This window comes from Perognathus longimembris, chromosome 11 (assembly GCF_023159225.1).
Source record: "Perognathus longimembris pacificus isolate PPM17 chromosome 11, ASM2315922v1, whole genome shotgun sequence".
NCBI classification, from domain to species: domain Eukaryota; kingdom Metazoa; phylum Chordata; class Mammalia; order Rodentia; family Heteromyidae; genus Perognathus; species Perognathus longimembris.
In genome coordinates, this window is record NC_063171.1 from 17,800,277 (window position 1) to 17,814,876 (window position 14,600).

General features: G+C 38.6%; 1 protein-coding gene across 6 annotated transcripts in view; it reads right to left on the reverse strand.

Moving 5' to 3' along the window:
• Positions 1-14,600, reverse strand: part of Swt1 (SWT1 RNA endoribonuclease homolog) — a 71,235-nt gene that overhangs the window by 31,264 nt on the left and 25,371 nt on the right. For all 6 annotated transcript variants that reach the window (XM_048356904.1, XM_048356903.1, XM_048356905.1 and 3 more), the window contains 5 exons: positions 10,676-10,769; positions 6,886-7,031; positions 4,145-4,308; positions 2,473-2,611; positions 843-991 (listed from right to left, as the gene is read on the reverse strand). In XM_048356904.1, the coding sequence (XP_048212861.1) occupies positions 843-991; positions 2,473-2,611; positions 4,145-4,308; positions 6,886-7,031; positions 10,676-10,769 (692 nt within the window). The remainder of the gene's footprint in view (positions 1-842; positions 992-2,472; positions 2,612-4,144; positions 4,309-6,885; positions 7,032-10,675; positions 10,770-14,600) is intronic.

The following is a 14,600-nucleotide window of genomic DNA, read 5'->3' on the forward strand; positions in this document are numbered from 1 at the left end:
TTTATTACTCAAGGCTAGTGCTCTACTACATGAACCACAACTCTATTTCTGACTTTTTTGATAGTTAATTGGAGATAGCCTTACAGGCTTTCCTGCTGCTGCTAGCTTCAAACCATAATCTTCAGATCTCAGCCTCCTGAGTAGCTGGGATTATAGATGCGAACCACTGGTACCTAGCTTCCTATGTGTTTTCGATCCATGTGAGATCCAATGGTCTCAGACACTGGGAATAATAGCTGAAAAATACTGAATTGCTTTTTCCTATCCATAAAGGAAATAATATAAAATCTCACCAAATGCATGGTGTAGTTACACAAACCTGAAATCCTAGCACTGGGCAGAAGCAGGAGGACTGCACATTCAAGGCCACCTAAGCTACATTTGAGGACCCTGTCTCAAAAATAAGAAGGGAAAGGGAAAAGCAAGGGTAAAGGGAGGGAGTGGGAAGAGAAGGGGTAAGAACAAGAGAAGGAAAATGGAAAGGGTAGGGGAAGGAAAAGAGATAGGAGGGAGAAGAGAAAGAAAAGAAAACACAAAGGAGAAAGGGAAGGGAGTACCAGTATAAGCAAAACAATAACAAAACCAACTGTTACCACAATGCCTCCACAAAATGTTTTCATAACTTATACGAGGCGAGCACTTTACCACTAGGCCATATTCCCAGCCCTGTTTTCATAACTTATGACAAGGCTTGCATACACACCCCTTCACTTATGTATGTAATGCTTTTAAGTATGCCAGTATAGGTTAGAATTGCATTATCTTTTACCCATTACTGTCTAAAGACGTTTTTAGAATGTATGTTAATGGTTGCTCTAAATGATATTTCAAAAGTGTCTTACCTCTGCAAATGTTTTGAGCAGTTTGTTCACTTCAGCAAAGGTCTGTGGGAGAATACCATCATAATTCGACCTTGTACTAAAAGCATGTAACAAAGTTTTTGAATCCTCAAGGAGAAATTTTACTGTTGTAAAATTCACTTCACTATTAGCTGGTAAGAGAAAGTAAAGATGAACATGTAAGAATGAGTCCACAACATGAAAATTACTTTGGGACACTAATCTAATATTGACTCTGAAATTTAAGAAGTCACTTAAAAAGTCAAACTATAGAGTTGCAAGCTGAGATTGTCCCCCATGTATATCTTCTTCATAGTGATGAAAATACCAAAAGAGTCACATGCTATGGCAAGCTATGTCAGTTAGAAAAGGTCCTTATCACATCAACTCAGTAGTCATGTAGTCTTTTCTTTAACCCATTGCATGAAACTTATCTCTTGATTTAATGAAAATAACATATTCTGTGTGTAGTCAAATTATAACAAAAAATAGGGAATTTGGGCAATAGTGAAAAGCAAAAGAAGCTGGATGCTTCGCCTCTGTAAGTTAAAGTGAGAAAATCTACAAATAATAATTTAAAGACCTAACAATGTGCCAGGCACTGGTGGCTCACAACTGCAATCCTAGCTACTCAGGAGGCTAAGATCTGAGGATCACAGTTAGAAGACAGACTGGGCAGAAAAGTTTCCATGAGATTCTTATTCCAATTAACCACTCAAAAACTGGAAATGAAGCTGTAGCTCAAAGTGGTAGAGCATCATCCTTGAGCAAAAGAGTTTAGGGACAGCACCCCAGACTCTGAGTTCAAACCCCACAACCAACAGCAACAAAAAAGACCTAACTATTTTTTTCAGGGATCTAACAAGGCTTAAATCCTCAAATTAGCTAGGAAAGATAGTGACAATAATTTCAAAGATTAAAAACTTATGAACAATAAAACAGAACAATCATCTTTTCATTAAGGTATAATGCTATGTAACAATTTTCAAAAGCAAATTAATCATACTAAAATGTGTCTTGAACTTAATTTTCACTTTCAGAGACTTACGTATTTTGAAACAAGAACATGGTTTTTCACTAGAACTATGAGTTAAAAATAAGGTATTCTTTTTGTGTGTGTGCATGCCAGTCCTAGAACTTGAACTCAGGTTCTAGGTGCTATCTCTGAGCTCAATGCTCAAGGCTAGTTAGTGCGTTACCACTTGAGAGACAGCTTTTTGGGGGTTAATTGAGAACAGGAGTCTCACAGTTGGATACTGGTGGCTCACACCTGTAATCCTAGCTACTCAGGAGGCTGAGATCTGAGGATCTCGGTTCAAAGCCAGCCTGGGCAGGAAAGTCTGCCAAAATCTTATCTCCAAGTAAACACCATAAAACCAGAAGTACAGCTGTGGCTCAAAGTGGTAGAGTGATAGCCTTGAGCACAAGAGCTTAGGGCAGCACCTAGGTCCTGGGTTCAAGCCCCATGACCCACCAAAAAAAGTCTCGCATACTTTTCCTGCCCAGGCTTGCTTCAAACTATGGTTCACAGATCTCAGCCTCCTGAGTAGCTAAGATTACAAGTGACAGCCACCAGTACCCAACTTTATTTAATAATTAATACACATGGCTAAAGAAAGAAAACGATTCATACCTTTAGAGAGATTTTCATATAGGCTCTCAACAGTTAAAAGCAAGTTCTTTTCCATAACTAATCCAAATACAGCCAACCAATGTTTTTTAAAGCACTGTAATAAATGTATTAGTGTCCATGGTGGTTTCAAATACAGCATCTAAAAAGCATTTTTAAAAATTATTATTTGTGGACTTATTATTGTTATTTAAACATACCCATTTAGCAATTCAAGCAGATATTTCTGTTGAAAATATGGTTGTTTTTTTTTGTTGTTGTTGTTTTGTTTTTGCCAGGCCTGGGCCTTGAACTCAGGGCTTTAGCACTGTCCCTGGCTTCTTTTTGCTCAAAGGTAGCACTCTACCACTTGAGCCACAATGCCACTTTTGACTTTTTCTGCATATGTGGTGCTGAGGAATCAAACCCAGGGCTTCATGAATATTAGGCAAGCACTCTACCACTAGGCCATAGTTGGATTATTTTTATGTTGAAATGTTTTATTAAAATTTAATCAATCTTGAAATACTATTTCTATTATAATTTGCTTTTGTAAAGTATATTTTAGCATTAATCTTTATAGTTTCAGAAACTACAAGTCAAAAAAAAAACCCTAATTCTAATGAGAGAAGCATAGTCTTCATCAGAAAGGTCCTTCAATTTATTATTTCATATATATATCAGAGCACAATACAGAAACAAGGTGTTAAATACAAATTCCAGGGCTGGGGATATAGCCTAGTGGCCAGAGTGCCTGCCTCGGATACACGAGGCCCTAGGTTCGATTCCCCAGCACCACATATACAGAAAACGGCCAGAAGCGGTGCTGTGGCTCAAGTGGCAGAGTGCTAGCCTTGAGCGGGAAGAAGCCAGGGACGGTGCTCCGGCCCTGAGTCCAAGGCCCAGGACTGGCCAAAAAAAAAAAAAAAAAAAAATACAAATTCCATTTCCTATACTCTGTTACAAAGATATGATTATAAAGAAAAATGGCCATAATTTGTATGACATTTCAACACCTTTTCTCTGAGTCACTCCTATTTCTACTACAGAATATACAATTTAAATCAACCCCCCTAGGATCTTCTCATCATTCTTCATCTTTTTGTCTCAATACTAAGTAATACAATCAAGTTGCAAACACATTATACTGGCAAATTTTAGAATGTCATTGAAAAGCTGAGATAAAGTTAGAAACTACAATTGATGGGCTATATAATGTTTCTGCTAGCTAAAAATGTATGTGAACATCAAATCAACATTACACTGAACTCAAGAACATGGTTGCCCAGAGTTTGGTGTTTTACTGAATTGCAGAAAAGATTAAACCTAAAGAAAATCCAAACATCTTGCTAAAGTGATCAACTGTACTCTGTTTTTCATTATTTGGCATAGCCAATATACAAACTTTTTTCTGAATGGACATTTCTTAGTTGATTTCTCTGTATCAAATCAAATTAAAGAAAGTTTACTGCGCTCAATTTAAGATCCAGGAGGGCAGATTTCTAACACATCATGAATACTTGTTGATTAAAAATATGAATGACCATGTAGTATTCATAACCTTAAGAAATATCTATGATTTGTAAAAAAAAGTTATTTCAAAAATCAGGAGAAAAATCAATGCAGCTTACACATTTTGTACAATAACCTTCTAAGATAACCAATATCCAGTTATAGAAAATTTTGAACAAATCACCTCCATCCAAAGGTTTCCAAAAGCTATTTTCATTTCTGTTTCTAATATTGAAGACAAAGCAGTTCCAAGAGATTTTTCAAGATCACATATGATGTGTTCAAGTAGAATGGATAGTCCAGAATTTGTAGACTCTTCTTTACAGCTCTCTTCTATAGGTGTTACTCCTTCAAAGCAAATAAAGGGGTGCTCTTTTGTTATTGTTTCTGGGATAGTACTGGGGTTTGAATTTAGGTCCTCATGCTTACTAAGCAGGTGTCTGCCACTTGAGTCATGGCCTCAGCCCTTTAGAGACTGATAAAGGGACAAAGTTTTTACTCAAATAGAAATGTGCATGATATTTTAGAAATGTGTGTGATATTTTAACTAAAACTGCTTTAAATTATTTTGAAAAAAAAAGGAGTGACAAGAATGTATTGTGTTTATTTACAACTGAAAACCAAACCAAAGAAGTATATATGGAAATGGGCTTTCTTCCAAAAATAGTACAAATTTCTAAACTCAGTCTATGGCAACCAATTATTTAGAAACAACCAATATTTCTAGCTTATCTTTGTGCCTTCTCTCATTAAGGGAGAAATCATTTTATTACCCCAAATCACTTCATTATCAATAGTGTGCGGGTGTGTCAATTTGAGCCAGAGCTCCACTTCTGGCTTTTTGGTGGCTCATTGGAGATTAGTCTCTCATTGATTTTCCTGCCCAGGCTGGCTTCAACCATGATCCTCAGATCTCAGCCTCATGAGTAGCTAGGATTATAGGCACCAGCCACCAGTTTCCAGCAATCATTACTTTTGACACTTGAAAACAACTGTAGGTTTTTTTTTTTTTTGGGGGGGGGGTCCAATCCTGAGGCTTGAACTCAGGGCCTGGTGCTGTCTCTGAGCTTCTTTTGCTCAGACTAGTACTCTACCACTTGAGCCACAGCTCTACTTCTGGCTTTTTAGAGTAGTTTATTTGAGATAAGAGTCTCACACACTTTCCTGCCTGGGCTGACTTTGAACTGTGATTCACAGATCTCATCCACCTGAGTAGCTAGGGTTATAGGCGTGAGCCACTAGTGCCTGGCTGGTTTTCTGTTAGGGTACGTGAGGACACAGAAAAGGTGGGACAAAGAGCAAACAAATACAGCAATGGTACTCATTAGATGATTTGTGGAAAATGAACTATACAACTTGTGGGTGGGGATAAGAGGGAAAAATTGGGAGAGTGAAAGAAGGGGTGAAATGGTTCAAAAATCAAGTACTCATTACCTAACTTATCTAACTGTAACCCCTCTGTGCATCACCTCTACAATAACAATGAAATATGTATTTTTTTAAAAAAACTAAGATTTTTAAATCAAAACCCAAAACACTAAGTGGCTCAGCTCAACACACAAAAAAGGACACAAGATAGCAGTAATATAATGGCAAAGTGAGAAGATATTGCCCTGAAAATCCATAATCTAGAATATTCTGTATTCCTCTCAAATATTTTGAGGATTATAACAAAAACTGTGTTTCCAAATAGGGACAAATAGTTTGTTTTTATTCATAAATACTTAAATACTGAAGATTTCAAATTATTTTCCTTACAGAGAGATAACGTGGATATGTTTATAAATGATGCCATTTGATAAAATACCCCATCACTTATCAGGTAACAGACAGATTTTTTTTTAAAACATAGGAAGCTCAGGGGCAATGAGGGAGGAGGTAACAAAAAGTACAAGAAATGTATCCAGGGGCTGGGGATATGGCCTAGTGGCTGGGGATATGGCCTAGTGGCAAGAGTGCTTGCCTCGTATACATGAGGCCCTGGGTTCGATTCCCCAGCACCACATATACAGAAAATGGCCAGAAGTGGCGCTGTGGCTCAAGTGGCAGAGTGCTAGCCTTGAGCAAGAAGAAGCCAGGGACAGTGCTCAGGCCCTGAGTCCAAGCCCCAGGACTGGCCAAAAAAAAAAAAAAAAAAGAAATGTATCCAATGCCTAACATATGAAAGTGTAACCTTTCTGTACCTCAGTTTAACAATAAAAATTTAACAACAACAACAAAAAAAAAAAACAAAGGAAGCTCAAGACATCAGTACTGTCCTTAATTTTTAATTAAAATTTAAGAAAACTCTTTTACTAGACTCCTACAATATTTCAATTAATATCAATTGAGTTTTTAAGTATATTAGTAGGAGGCAATAAATACAAAGCTAACTGTAAAAAGAAACTAAAAATTCTCTCCATTTCAAATGAATATAACTATAGCAACTATTAACTTAAAAGATATATTTTGCAAGGTACAAATTAGCTTGCACAAAGTGATTATAATGTGAGTGTATGGATAAAAGTCAATTTATGGAAGTATACTTTGAAAATCATGTTTATTTTTTAAATTATCATCATAATTTTCATTAATATAAGCAACAAGTATCCTAAACTTAATGTTATTATAAATTTCCAAGATGAGCTGGATACTGGTAGCTCATGTCTGTAATCCTAGCTATTCAGAAAGCTGAGATCTGATGATTGTAACCTGGGCAGGAAAGTTCATGAGACTCGTTTCTCCAATTAACCATAAGAAAGCCAGAAGTAGAGCTCTGACTCAAGTGGGAGAGCTCCAGCCTTGGGCACAAAAGCTCAGAAACAGTGCCCAGGTCCTAAGTTCAAGCCCCAGAACTGGCACAAAGTAGATTAATTACCATTAAAGTTATTAATAATCCTAGGATGTAAGATATATTTTAAATAAAAATTTTAGTAAAAATACTACCTGCTTTCAACTGCTGCTCAGAAATACAAGGTTGATGGCACATATCTGTATTCAGAGATAAGTTTAATAATTCTGAACTCAATTCTTCTTTACTGAGTGACTTCACACCACTTATTAGACCTTTACTTCTTAAGTTTCTATCATCCCTAAAGTTATGGTTAAAAGAAAAACATATTTTTGTTAAAACAGATGGCAACTCAAAACACATGAGATCTAGGCAGAGGTTGGTGACTATCAGCATATAAATTTAAAAAGATTAAACACTTCTTTAAAAGAGATGATAAATGAATTTTACACTGTAGAATCACATAAGATTTTTAGAGTAATTATTATTTACTGAATGCTTTCCTGGTACTAGGTATCATTGTAAGTAAGTGCTTCACATAGAGCAATCTATTTAATCCTTGTAACAAACTCTCCTCCCCTCCACCACCAGACCCTCTTCTCTCTCTGTTGGAGTTATGAAACGCAGGGCCTTGCACATGCTAGGTAAGCACTCCACCACTGAACTATGTCCTTACCCCTAAAAGTGGTGTTAATTCTATCCTCATTTCACAGATTGAAAACGGAGATGTGAACAAGCTTAAGTAACTTGCCTGAAATTATTCCCAGTTAAATGGGAAATGGATTTAAACATAAGGATATCACCATCCAGAGAAATAAACATAGAGTACCATAGTATGAGAGATATTTTACACAGTATAATTACAAATTTACTCACAATAAGCATTAGAGACATGGTGTGAATTTTCCTTTTGCTGAAATAAGCTAGTATGATTAGAACATGATGCATGAGACTATTTTTGTGAGGCTATAGAGAAAGGCAAGGACATTCATAAATGAAAAGACATTTAAGGGGTTCAGTGGAAGGAATGATATGAGCAGCTGTGTTAAAATTGTTGTATAATCTAGCAGGCTTTCAGCTCTGTTAATGGCAGAGTAACTTAGTTAGACTAACTCTCCTACTCATGAAAATTCTAAAATTTGGACAAAAGGTAAAACAAATAAGTTACTGGTTTATTTAGTTGATTTATTTCTTCTTGGTTCAGTTTGGGCAGTTTATACTTCTCTAAGAATTGATCCATTTCTGTAAAATTATTGTTTTTTTACTGAGTAGAGGTTCTGGAAATAGCTCCTTATGATTGTTTGAATATCGTGTGTACTTGTAATTTTTCCGGTGGAGTCCCTGATTTTACATTTATGAGTCTCTTCTCTTCTTTTTTTGGTAAGTCTTGCGAGGGGTCTGTCAATTTTATTTATTTTCTCAAAGAACCAGCTTTTAGTCTTATTTATTTGTTGATGGTCTTTCTATTTTTAATCAGATTTATCTCTTCTTTAATCTTTGTGAAATCTCTCCTCCTAGTCGATTTAGATTTGGTCATTTCTTGTTTCTCCAGTTGTTTTAGTTTCATCGTGAGGTTATTCACCTGCTCTGCTTCCATTCTTTTAATGTGAGTGCTGAGGGCAATGATCTTGCCCCTCAGTACTGCCTTATCTGTGTCCCATAGGTTTCTTTGTGATGTATTTTCATTGTCATTGTGGCTTATGAATTCGTTGATTTCATCTTTAATTTGGTCTGTGGCCCAAGTGTTGGATAACAGTGTGGGGTTTAGCCTCCAAGAATGTGTATAGCCTCTGTGGTAACCGTTGTTATTGAGGGTTACCTTTAATCCACTGTGGTCAGATATAATACATGGCATATTAATAGCATAATTCATCTTAGAGTAGAAAGAGTCAAATTAATATTGATTACATAGGATACTGACAGGGGATTTATTTATTCTTAAAGACCTCACAAGACTAGTGATTTGCTGTAAGGTGACACTTTTGATTCAGAAGAAAAATAGTTTAGAAGGAAATTCAAGAGCCCATTTTTTGTGAGGGCAGGTTGCATGTCTATGTCTATGTTAATGACATAGATAAGTAAAGCTATCAGATAAAGTAGGTGATTAAATTAGTCTTCAATCAAAACAACAATATGGAGCGAGATACTGATGGGGGGTTTCTGGTCCAGACTTAAGATTATAAAGTACTTAGAAGAGTATGTAATGTAGAATTTTTTCCATTATGATCATTATCAAATAATAACAACTATAAACATCATCATCATCCATTTAAGTATAATAAATTTATCTATACAATAGTAAGTATGACTTGTATAGTACACATTATCATCATTTAATTTAAAACAATAACAAATCAGAAAAAGAAAATAGAAAAAAAAACCCACAAACAAATAGACTCTACTTAGAACATACAATGTCAGAATTAAAATGTTTGGCTACATATTTTGTTTCCTCTAAACTAATATTTCTGTTAATTCCAAAACAGTGACTAAATAATGAATTGATAATAGGAAAGAATTACTTCTTAAATTTAGTTTTAATTAATCCAAAATTCAAATTGGCTTATATATTACTAATTATATTTTAAACTTCAGCAAACTCTTTGTAGATCAGTACAAATTTAAAACCTGGAGATAGCAATCTCTAGCACTTTCTTTAGTAAAAAATTACCAATGTTTATGAAGATAAATTAATGATATTAATCAAGCCCCTTTACAGTAAAAATCTTAGGGCTCCAGTGCACTTCTACATTCTTTCAATTTCATAAAGAGAACTTGGGCATACTCATAAAATTAAAAACTGTATTATGCAATGAGCAAATTTAGATTAAAACTATAAATTAAAATTGCTTCTGTTTCTTCAGTGTCTTCCCAAACATAATAAATACAATTTTGCTACACATTACATTAGTTTTATCTTAGAAATAAGTTATGAAAATTAGGAGAGAAAGAAAGAGGAAGAAAGGAAAACTCTTAAAGAGTTTATAGTGAACTCACAAGTCTCAGTTCATAGTGACTAGGAACACTTCAATGCTACTAAAAATCTTTTACATATTAAACAAGATTAAGTTAATGTTAAGTATGATTCAATATGATAGTATGATTAAATAAAATAACCTTATGAGGCAGGTATTAGTTTCCCTGTTTTTATTATACATGAAGAAGCTAAGTTAGATAAATTGTTCAAGGTCATATAGCCCTTAACTGGTAGACCCAGTCTAACTATACAAAGAAACTGTAACACAAATAATTAAATAAATACCCAAATTTGTTTTCTCATCTAAATAAAAAATTCTGTCAGAGCTTGGTACTGATATTTTCCTCACTTTTTAAAATAGAATATAAATTTAAATAAAGTGAAATTTCATCTATTAGATCTTATTCTTCTAGAGCTTATAACTGAGATTACTGGAAGACATAAAAAATAATTATTCACTGATTCCTTCACTTCATACATACAATATGATTTTCTAAAATTCTTTGGTATACAGTCTATTGAACTCCCAGAAATGGAAACAAGAAGTTTTTCATTTTACTTTTAGTGGGTTTTGTTATTGTTGTTTTGTTTTTGCCCTTTTGTTGCTGTTTTTTATTTCTGTACTTTTTGTTTCATATATATGTATCTATAAGTATCTATATCTATCTATCTATCTACCTATAAGTATATGTTTGGGGAAGGACAAGAGGAAGCACAGAAATGGTAGAACAAAGGGTAAGCTATTTTAACAGTGATACTTACTAGATACTACATTGAAAATGAGCTATAAAACCTATGGGGGAGAGAGGTCAGGAGTAAAAAACTGGGAGAAAACAAGGGAGGAAGTGACACTGTTCAAAAAGAAATGTACTCATTACCTGACCTATTTAACTACAACCCCTCTGTACATCACCTATACAATAAAAAAAATTTACAAGAGAAAACAATAAAATGTCTATGAAACTCACGTGCATAGAATAACAAGAGAACATGGGAATAATTCCTGGTACTGAAGACAGCATTTTAGTACTCGGTCATCATTGTTTTCATCACTCAATCCATCTGCAAATTTAGCAAAGGCAATTGTCAATAAACAGATGAGAAATCTAGGTTTCATAGAAACAATTAAAAATTACCAATTAAAAATATCTGTAACTTGGGGCTGGGAATATGGGCTAGTGGCAAGGAGCTTGCCTTGTATACATGAAGCCCTTTCGATTCTCCAGCACCACATATCTAGAAAACGGCCAGAAGAGGCGCTGTGGCTCAAGTGGCAGAGTGCTAGCCTTGAGCAAAAAGGAAGCCAGGGACAGTGCTCAGGCCCTGAGTCCCACGCCCCAGGACTGGCCAAAAAAAAAAAAAAAAGATCTGTAACTTTAAGGGCAGTGAAACTACTTTATGATATTGTAATGATAAATGTCATTATTTCTCTAAATGCATATAGTATACACTTAACACCTAATATAAAGTGCTGCCTATGAGTAAAATATATCAATGTATGTTCACTAACTGTAATAAATTTACTTGTCTGGTGAGGGTACTGATGATGATAGAGGCTACACAGGTGGGAGTGAGGAATATGTAGGAAATCTCTGTATCTTCTTCCTGAAGGGCAAAGGTGCTCTAAGTCCATTTTTAAAATGTATCTGACAAAAAAAATTTCAAGAAAAAGTAGTAAAATATGCCTTAGTAACTTCCAGTTCTGAAATTCACATAGCATATTGTTGCTCAATAACTAAGTAAATAATTTATTTACTACTAAAATGGACTAGAATATGTCTAGCAGTAAATTTAAAAAAATGTGACCCTGTAGGCTAAATTGCAGACTAGAAACTAAAAGCTATGGGGGAGGAAGATGGCGCCACCACAGTAGGGAGGCACCCCAACTCGCTCCAACTGAATAGTGAGCTGGGAACTCCAGCACCCAACACCCCATTCAAGAACCCAGCAAAAACAGCAGCCAGAAGCAGTGGAGAAACGCAGAAAATGAAAAGGAACAAACAAAGAAGAGACTATAACCTGCACGGAGCCGGAGAATCTCCAGGGTACCCCCCCCACTCACCCACCGACCCTGGCCCAAAAAGGGCCAGGCTGGGAAAAGGGACCCAGTGAATGGCAGACCAACTGCCTAAAAGTCACGCTGGGAGCGCAGAGTCCAGACAGTGGGACTCCACGGACCCCAGGGGGAGTGCGGACCTAGACAGACGGTGGTGATGGGAAGTTTGGGACCCCACGGCCGGGATCGGACGTGAGCGGCAGGGGAACCGAGCGGTGCAGAAGGGAAGAGCCGGGGCTGCCACCACCAAACAACTGTTTACTGCATCCCACCCCTGAAGGGCCAACGGTGGCTCGGGACACACATACACAATCCAGGACCAGTGAGTTCCCCATTGCCTCCTCCCCCAGTGGGAGACTAGCTGTCAGAGACCCAAACCCTACAAAGAAGCTAGAACTCCCTCCTTCCCCCTCCCCACCCCGAGGGAACAAAGAACCCCCAAATCAGGCCGCAAAAGGTCCCTTCAGACTCTGGGAAGACGCAGGAGCTAGCAGGGGAGGTGCTCGGAGCAGTGCCAAGGCAGCAGAGGAGACTGAACCGGCTGCACCGGCCACGCCCCCTTCCCAACAGGGGCCCGGGGACCGGCAGGCATTGGAAGCCCCACCTGACGCGCCTGGGCCTCGCGGACTTTTTCAACAAAAGTTACAGGCTCGCTGGTGGGCAATAAAAGCCCAGCAGGGACAGCTGGGTCCGATCACGCGCCGCCCTCGCAGCGGAGGCGCAGTCTGTGGGCGCTAACCTGCGCCCAGACACTTGATCCCACTGGGGCACACACATACCACCCACCACAGCGGACTCGCAGGAGGGCACAAGAACACCCCCAACAACCCGGGGCTCACTCTGGTAGGTGTGCCCCGCACAGGTGGGCAGGGCCCCCCAGCGGCAGTGCCCGCTGTGGTAGGTGCGCCCACACAGGAGGGCAGAGCTCCCCAGCGGCGGTGCACACTCAGTTTGGCGTATTTCCCACAAGTGGGTGGGCACCCCTCAACAACACTGGCCCCAGAGAGGTCCACACAGGAGGGCGAACTGCCTGAGAGGTGAGCTCTTCTGATCAAGATACCGAGTGGAAAAAAGAACCAAAGAAGAGAAAAGCCTCCATGCCATGCTGAATCAGCGACCAGCAAACCCCCACCAGGGGCACACTAGGGTCAGCACAACACAGCAGCGGGACACTGTCCCGCAGAGAAAGACACAGAACCTACCCACCCCCAAGTGCAGGGAGGGTGACCACCCCAGCAACAACCGAGATGGTCATGCTCACCCATTGGGCAGTAAGGATCAACAGCCCGGCTCAAACCCAGAGCCAGGACACATACAAGTCTCCCACTGACGGACCAGCGGGAACCAGCACAAAGTCAAACCAGGGAAGCCACCCACAGATCACCAGATGCGCAAATCACAACGAAATATAACGAGTTTCGTCAAAGGGCAAGCCAACTTGCCAGCTCCAAAAGCAGCACGACTGGGGCTGGGGATATGGCCTAGTGGCAAGAGAGCCTTGCCTCATATACATGAGGCCCTGGGTTCGATTCCCCAGCACCACATATACAAAAAAATGGCCAGAAGTGGCGCTGTGGCTCAAGTGGCAGAGTGCTAGCCTTGAGCAAAAAGGAAGCCAGGGACAGTGCTCAGGCCCTGAGTCCAAGGCCCAGGACTGGCCAAAAAAAAAAAAGCAGCACGACTGAAGAGGAGATGGAGAATAAAAACAACTGAGGCCATGTTACCAGAAATGATGGAAAGCCTCAGAAATGAAATCAGAAAACAATTCCAGGAGTTTAGAGTGGAAGTCTCGAAGGACATCCAGGAAGCCAAGAAAGAAATGGAAGCAAAAATGGATACAGTGCAAACCTCTGTTAAAGAAGACCTTAAAATCCTGAGAAGTGAAATGCATGAAAAAATAGATTTAAAATACAACTCTTTAAAGGAAGAAACTTCCACGATCAGAGCTGATCTGGCAACCATGAATAGCTCTCTGACATCTATAAATACCTCAATTGAATCCACAGCACAAAGAATTGACCATATTGAAGCCAGAATCTCTCTCTTGGACGATGATGCAGCCGATAAGAACCAGAAAATTACTACACTCCAAGAAATGGTAAAGCTCCAGGGCAGACTAATCCAGGAGCTAGTGGACAAAGACAAGAGATATAATCTGCGTGGAATAGAAGAAGGAGCCGAATACCAGAGCAGAGGGCTTCAACATATTTTCAATAAAGTTATTGCAGAAAACTTCCCCAATCTCACAAGGGACCCATCCAGGTAACCGAAGCCTATAGGACACCTGGCAGACCAGACCCCAGAAAAGCTACGCCAAGGCACATAATATTCAAGACTTCAGATCTCAAGAATAAAGAGCAAATTTTGAATGCAGCCAAAGCAAAGAAAGAAATTTATTACAATGGGAAGAGGATCCGAATAACAGCAGACCTCTCCACACAAACCTACCACGCACGAAGAGAATGGAAGAACACCATCCAAGTTCTACAGGCCAACAAGTGCCAACCTAGAATAAAATATCCAGCAAAGCTGGAGTTCATATTCGAGGGGAAAACCAGATCTTTCCATAGCAAAGAGGATCTAAAGGAGTATGTGAATAAAAAACCAGCCCTACAGCGAATTCTAAGAGGGGAATCCCACCCATCAGAAATCGTACAGGACACACAGACAGAAACAGAAAGAAACTACAATAGCCAGAGCCCAACAGAAAGAGCAGCTCACTAAAGACAAGGAAAAAAAAAAAGAGGAAAAACAGCCCAAAGGACAAAAACACTCTTATCCTTGATCTCTTTGAATATAAACAGTATAAACTCTCCGATAAAGAGGAGCAGACTGGC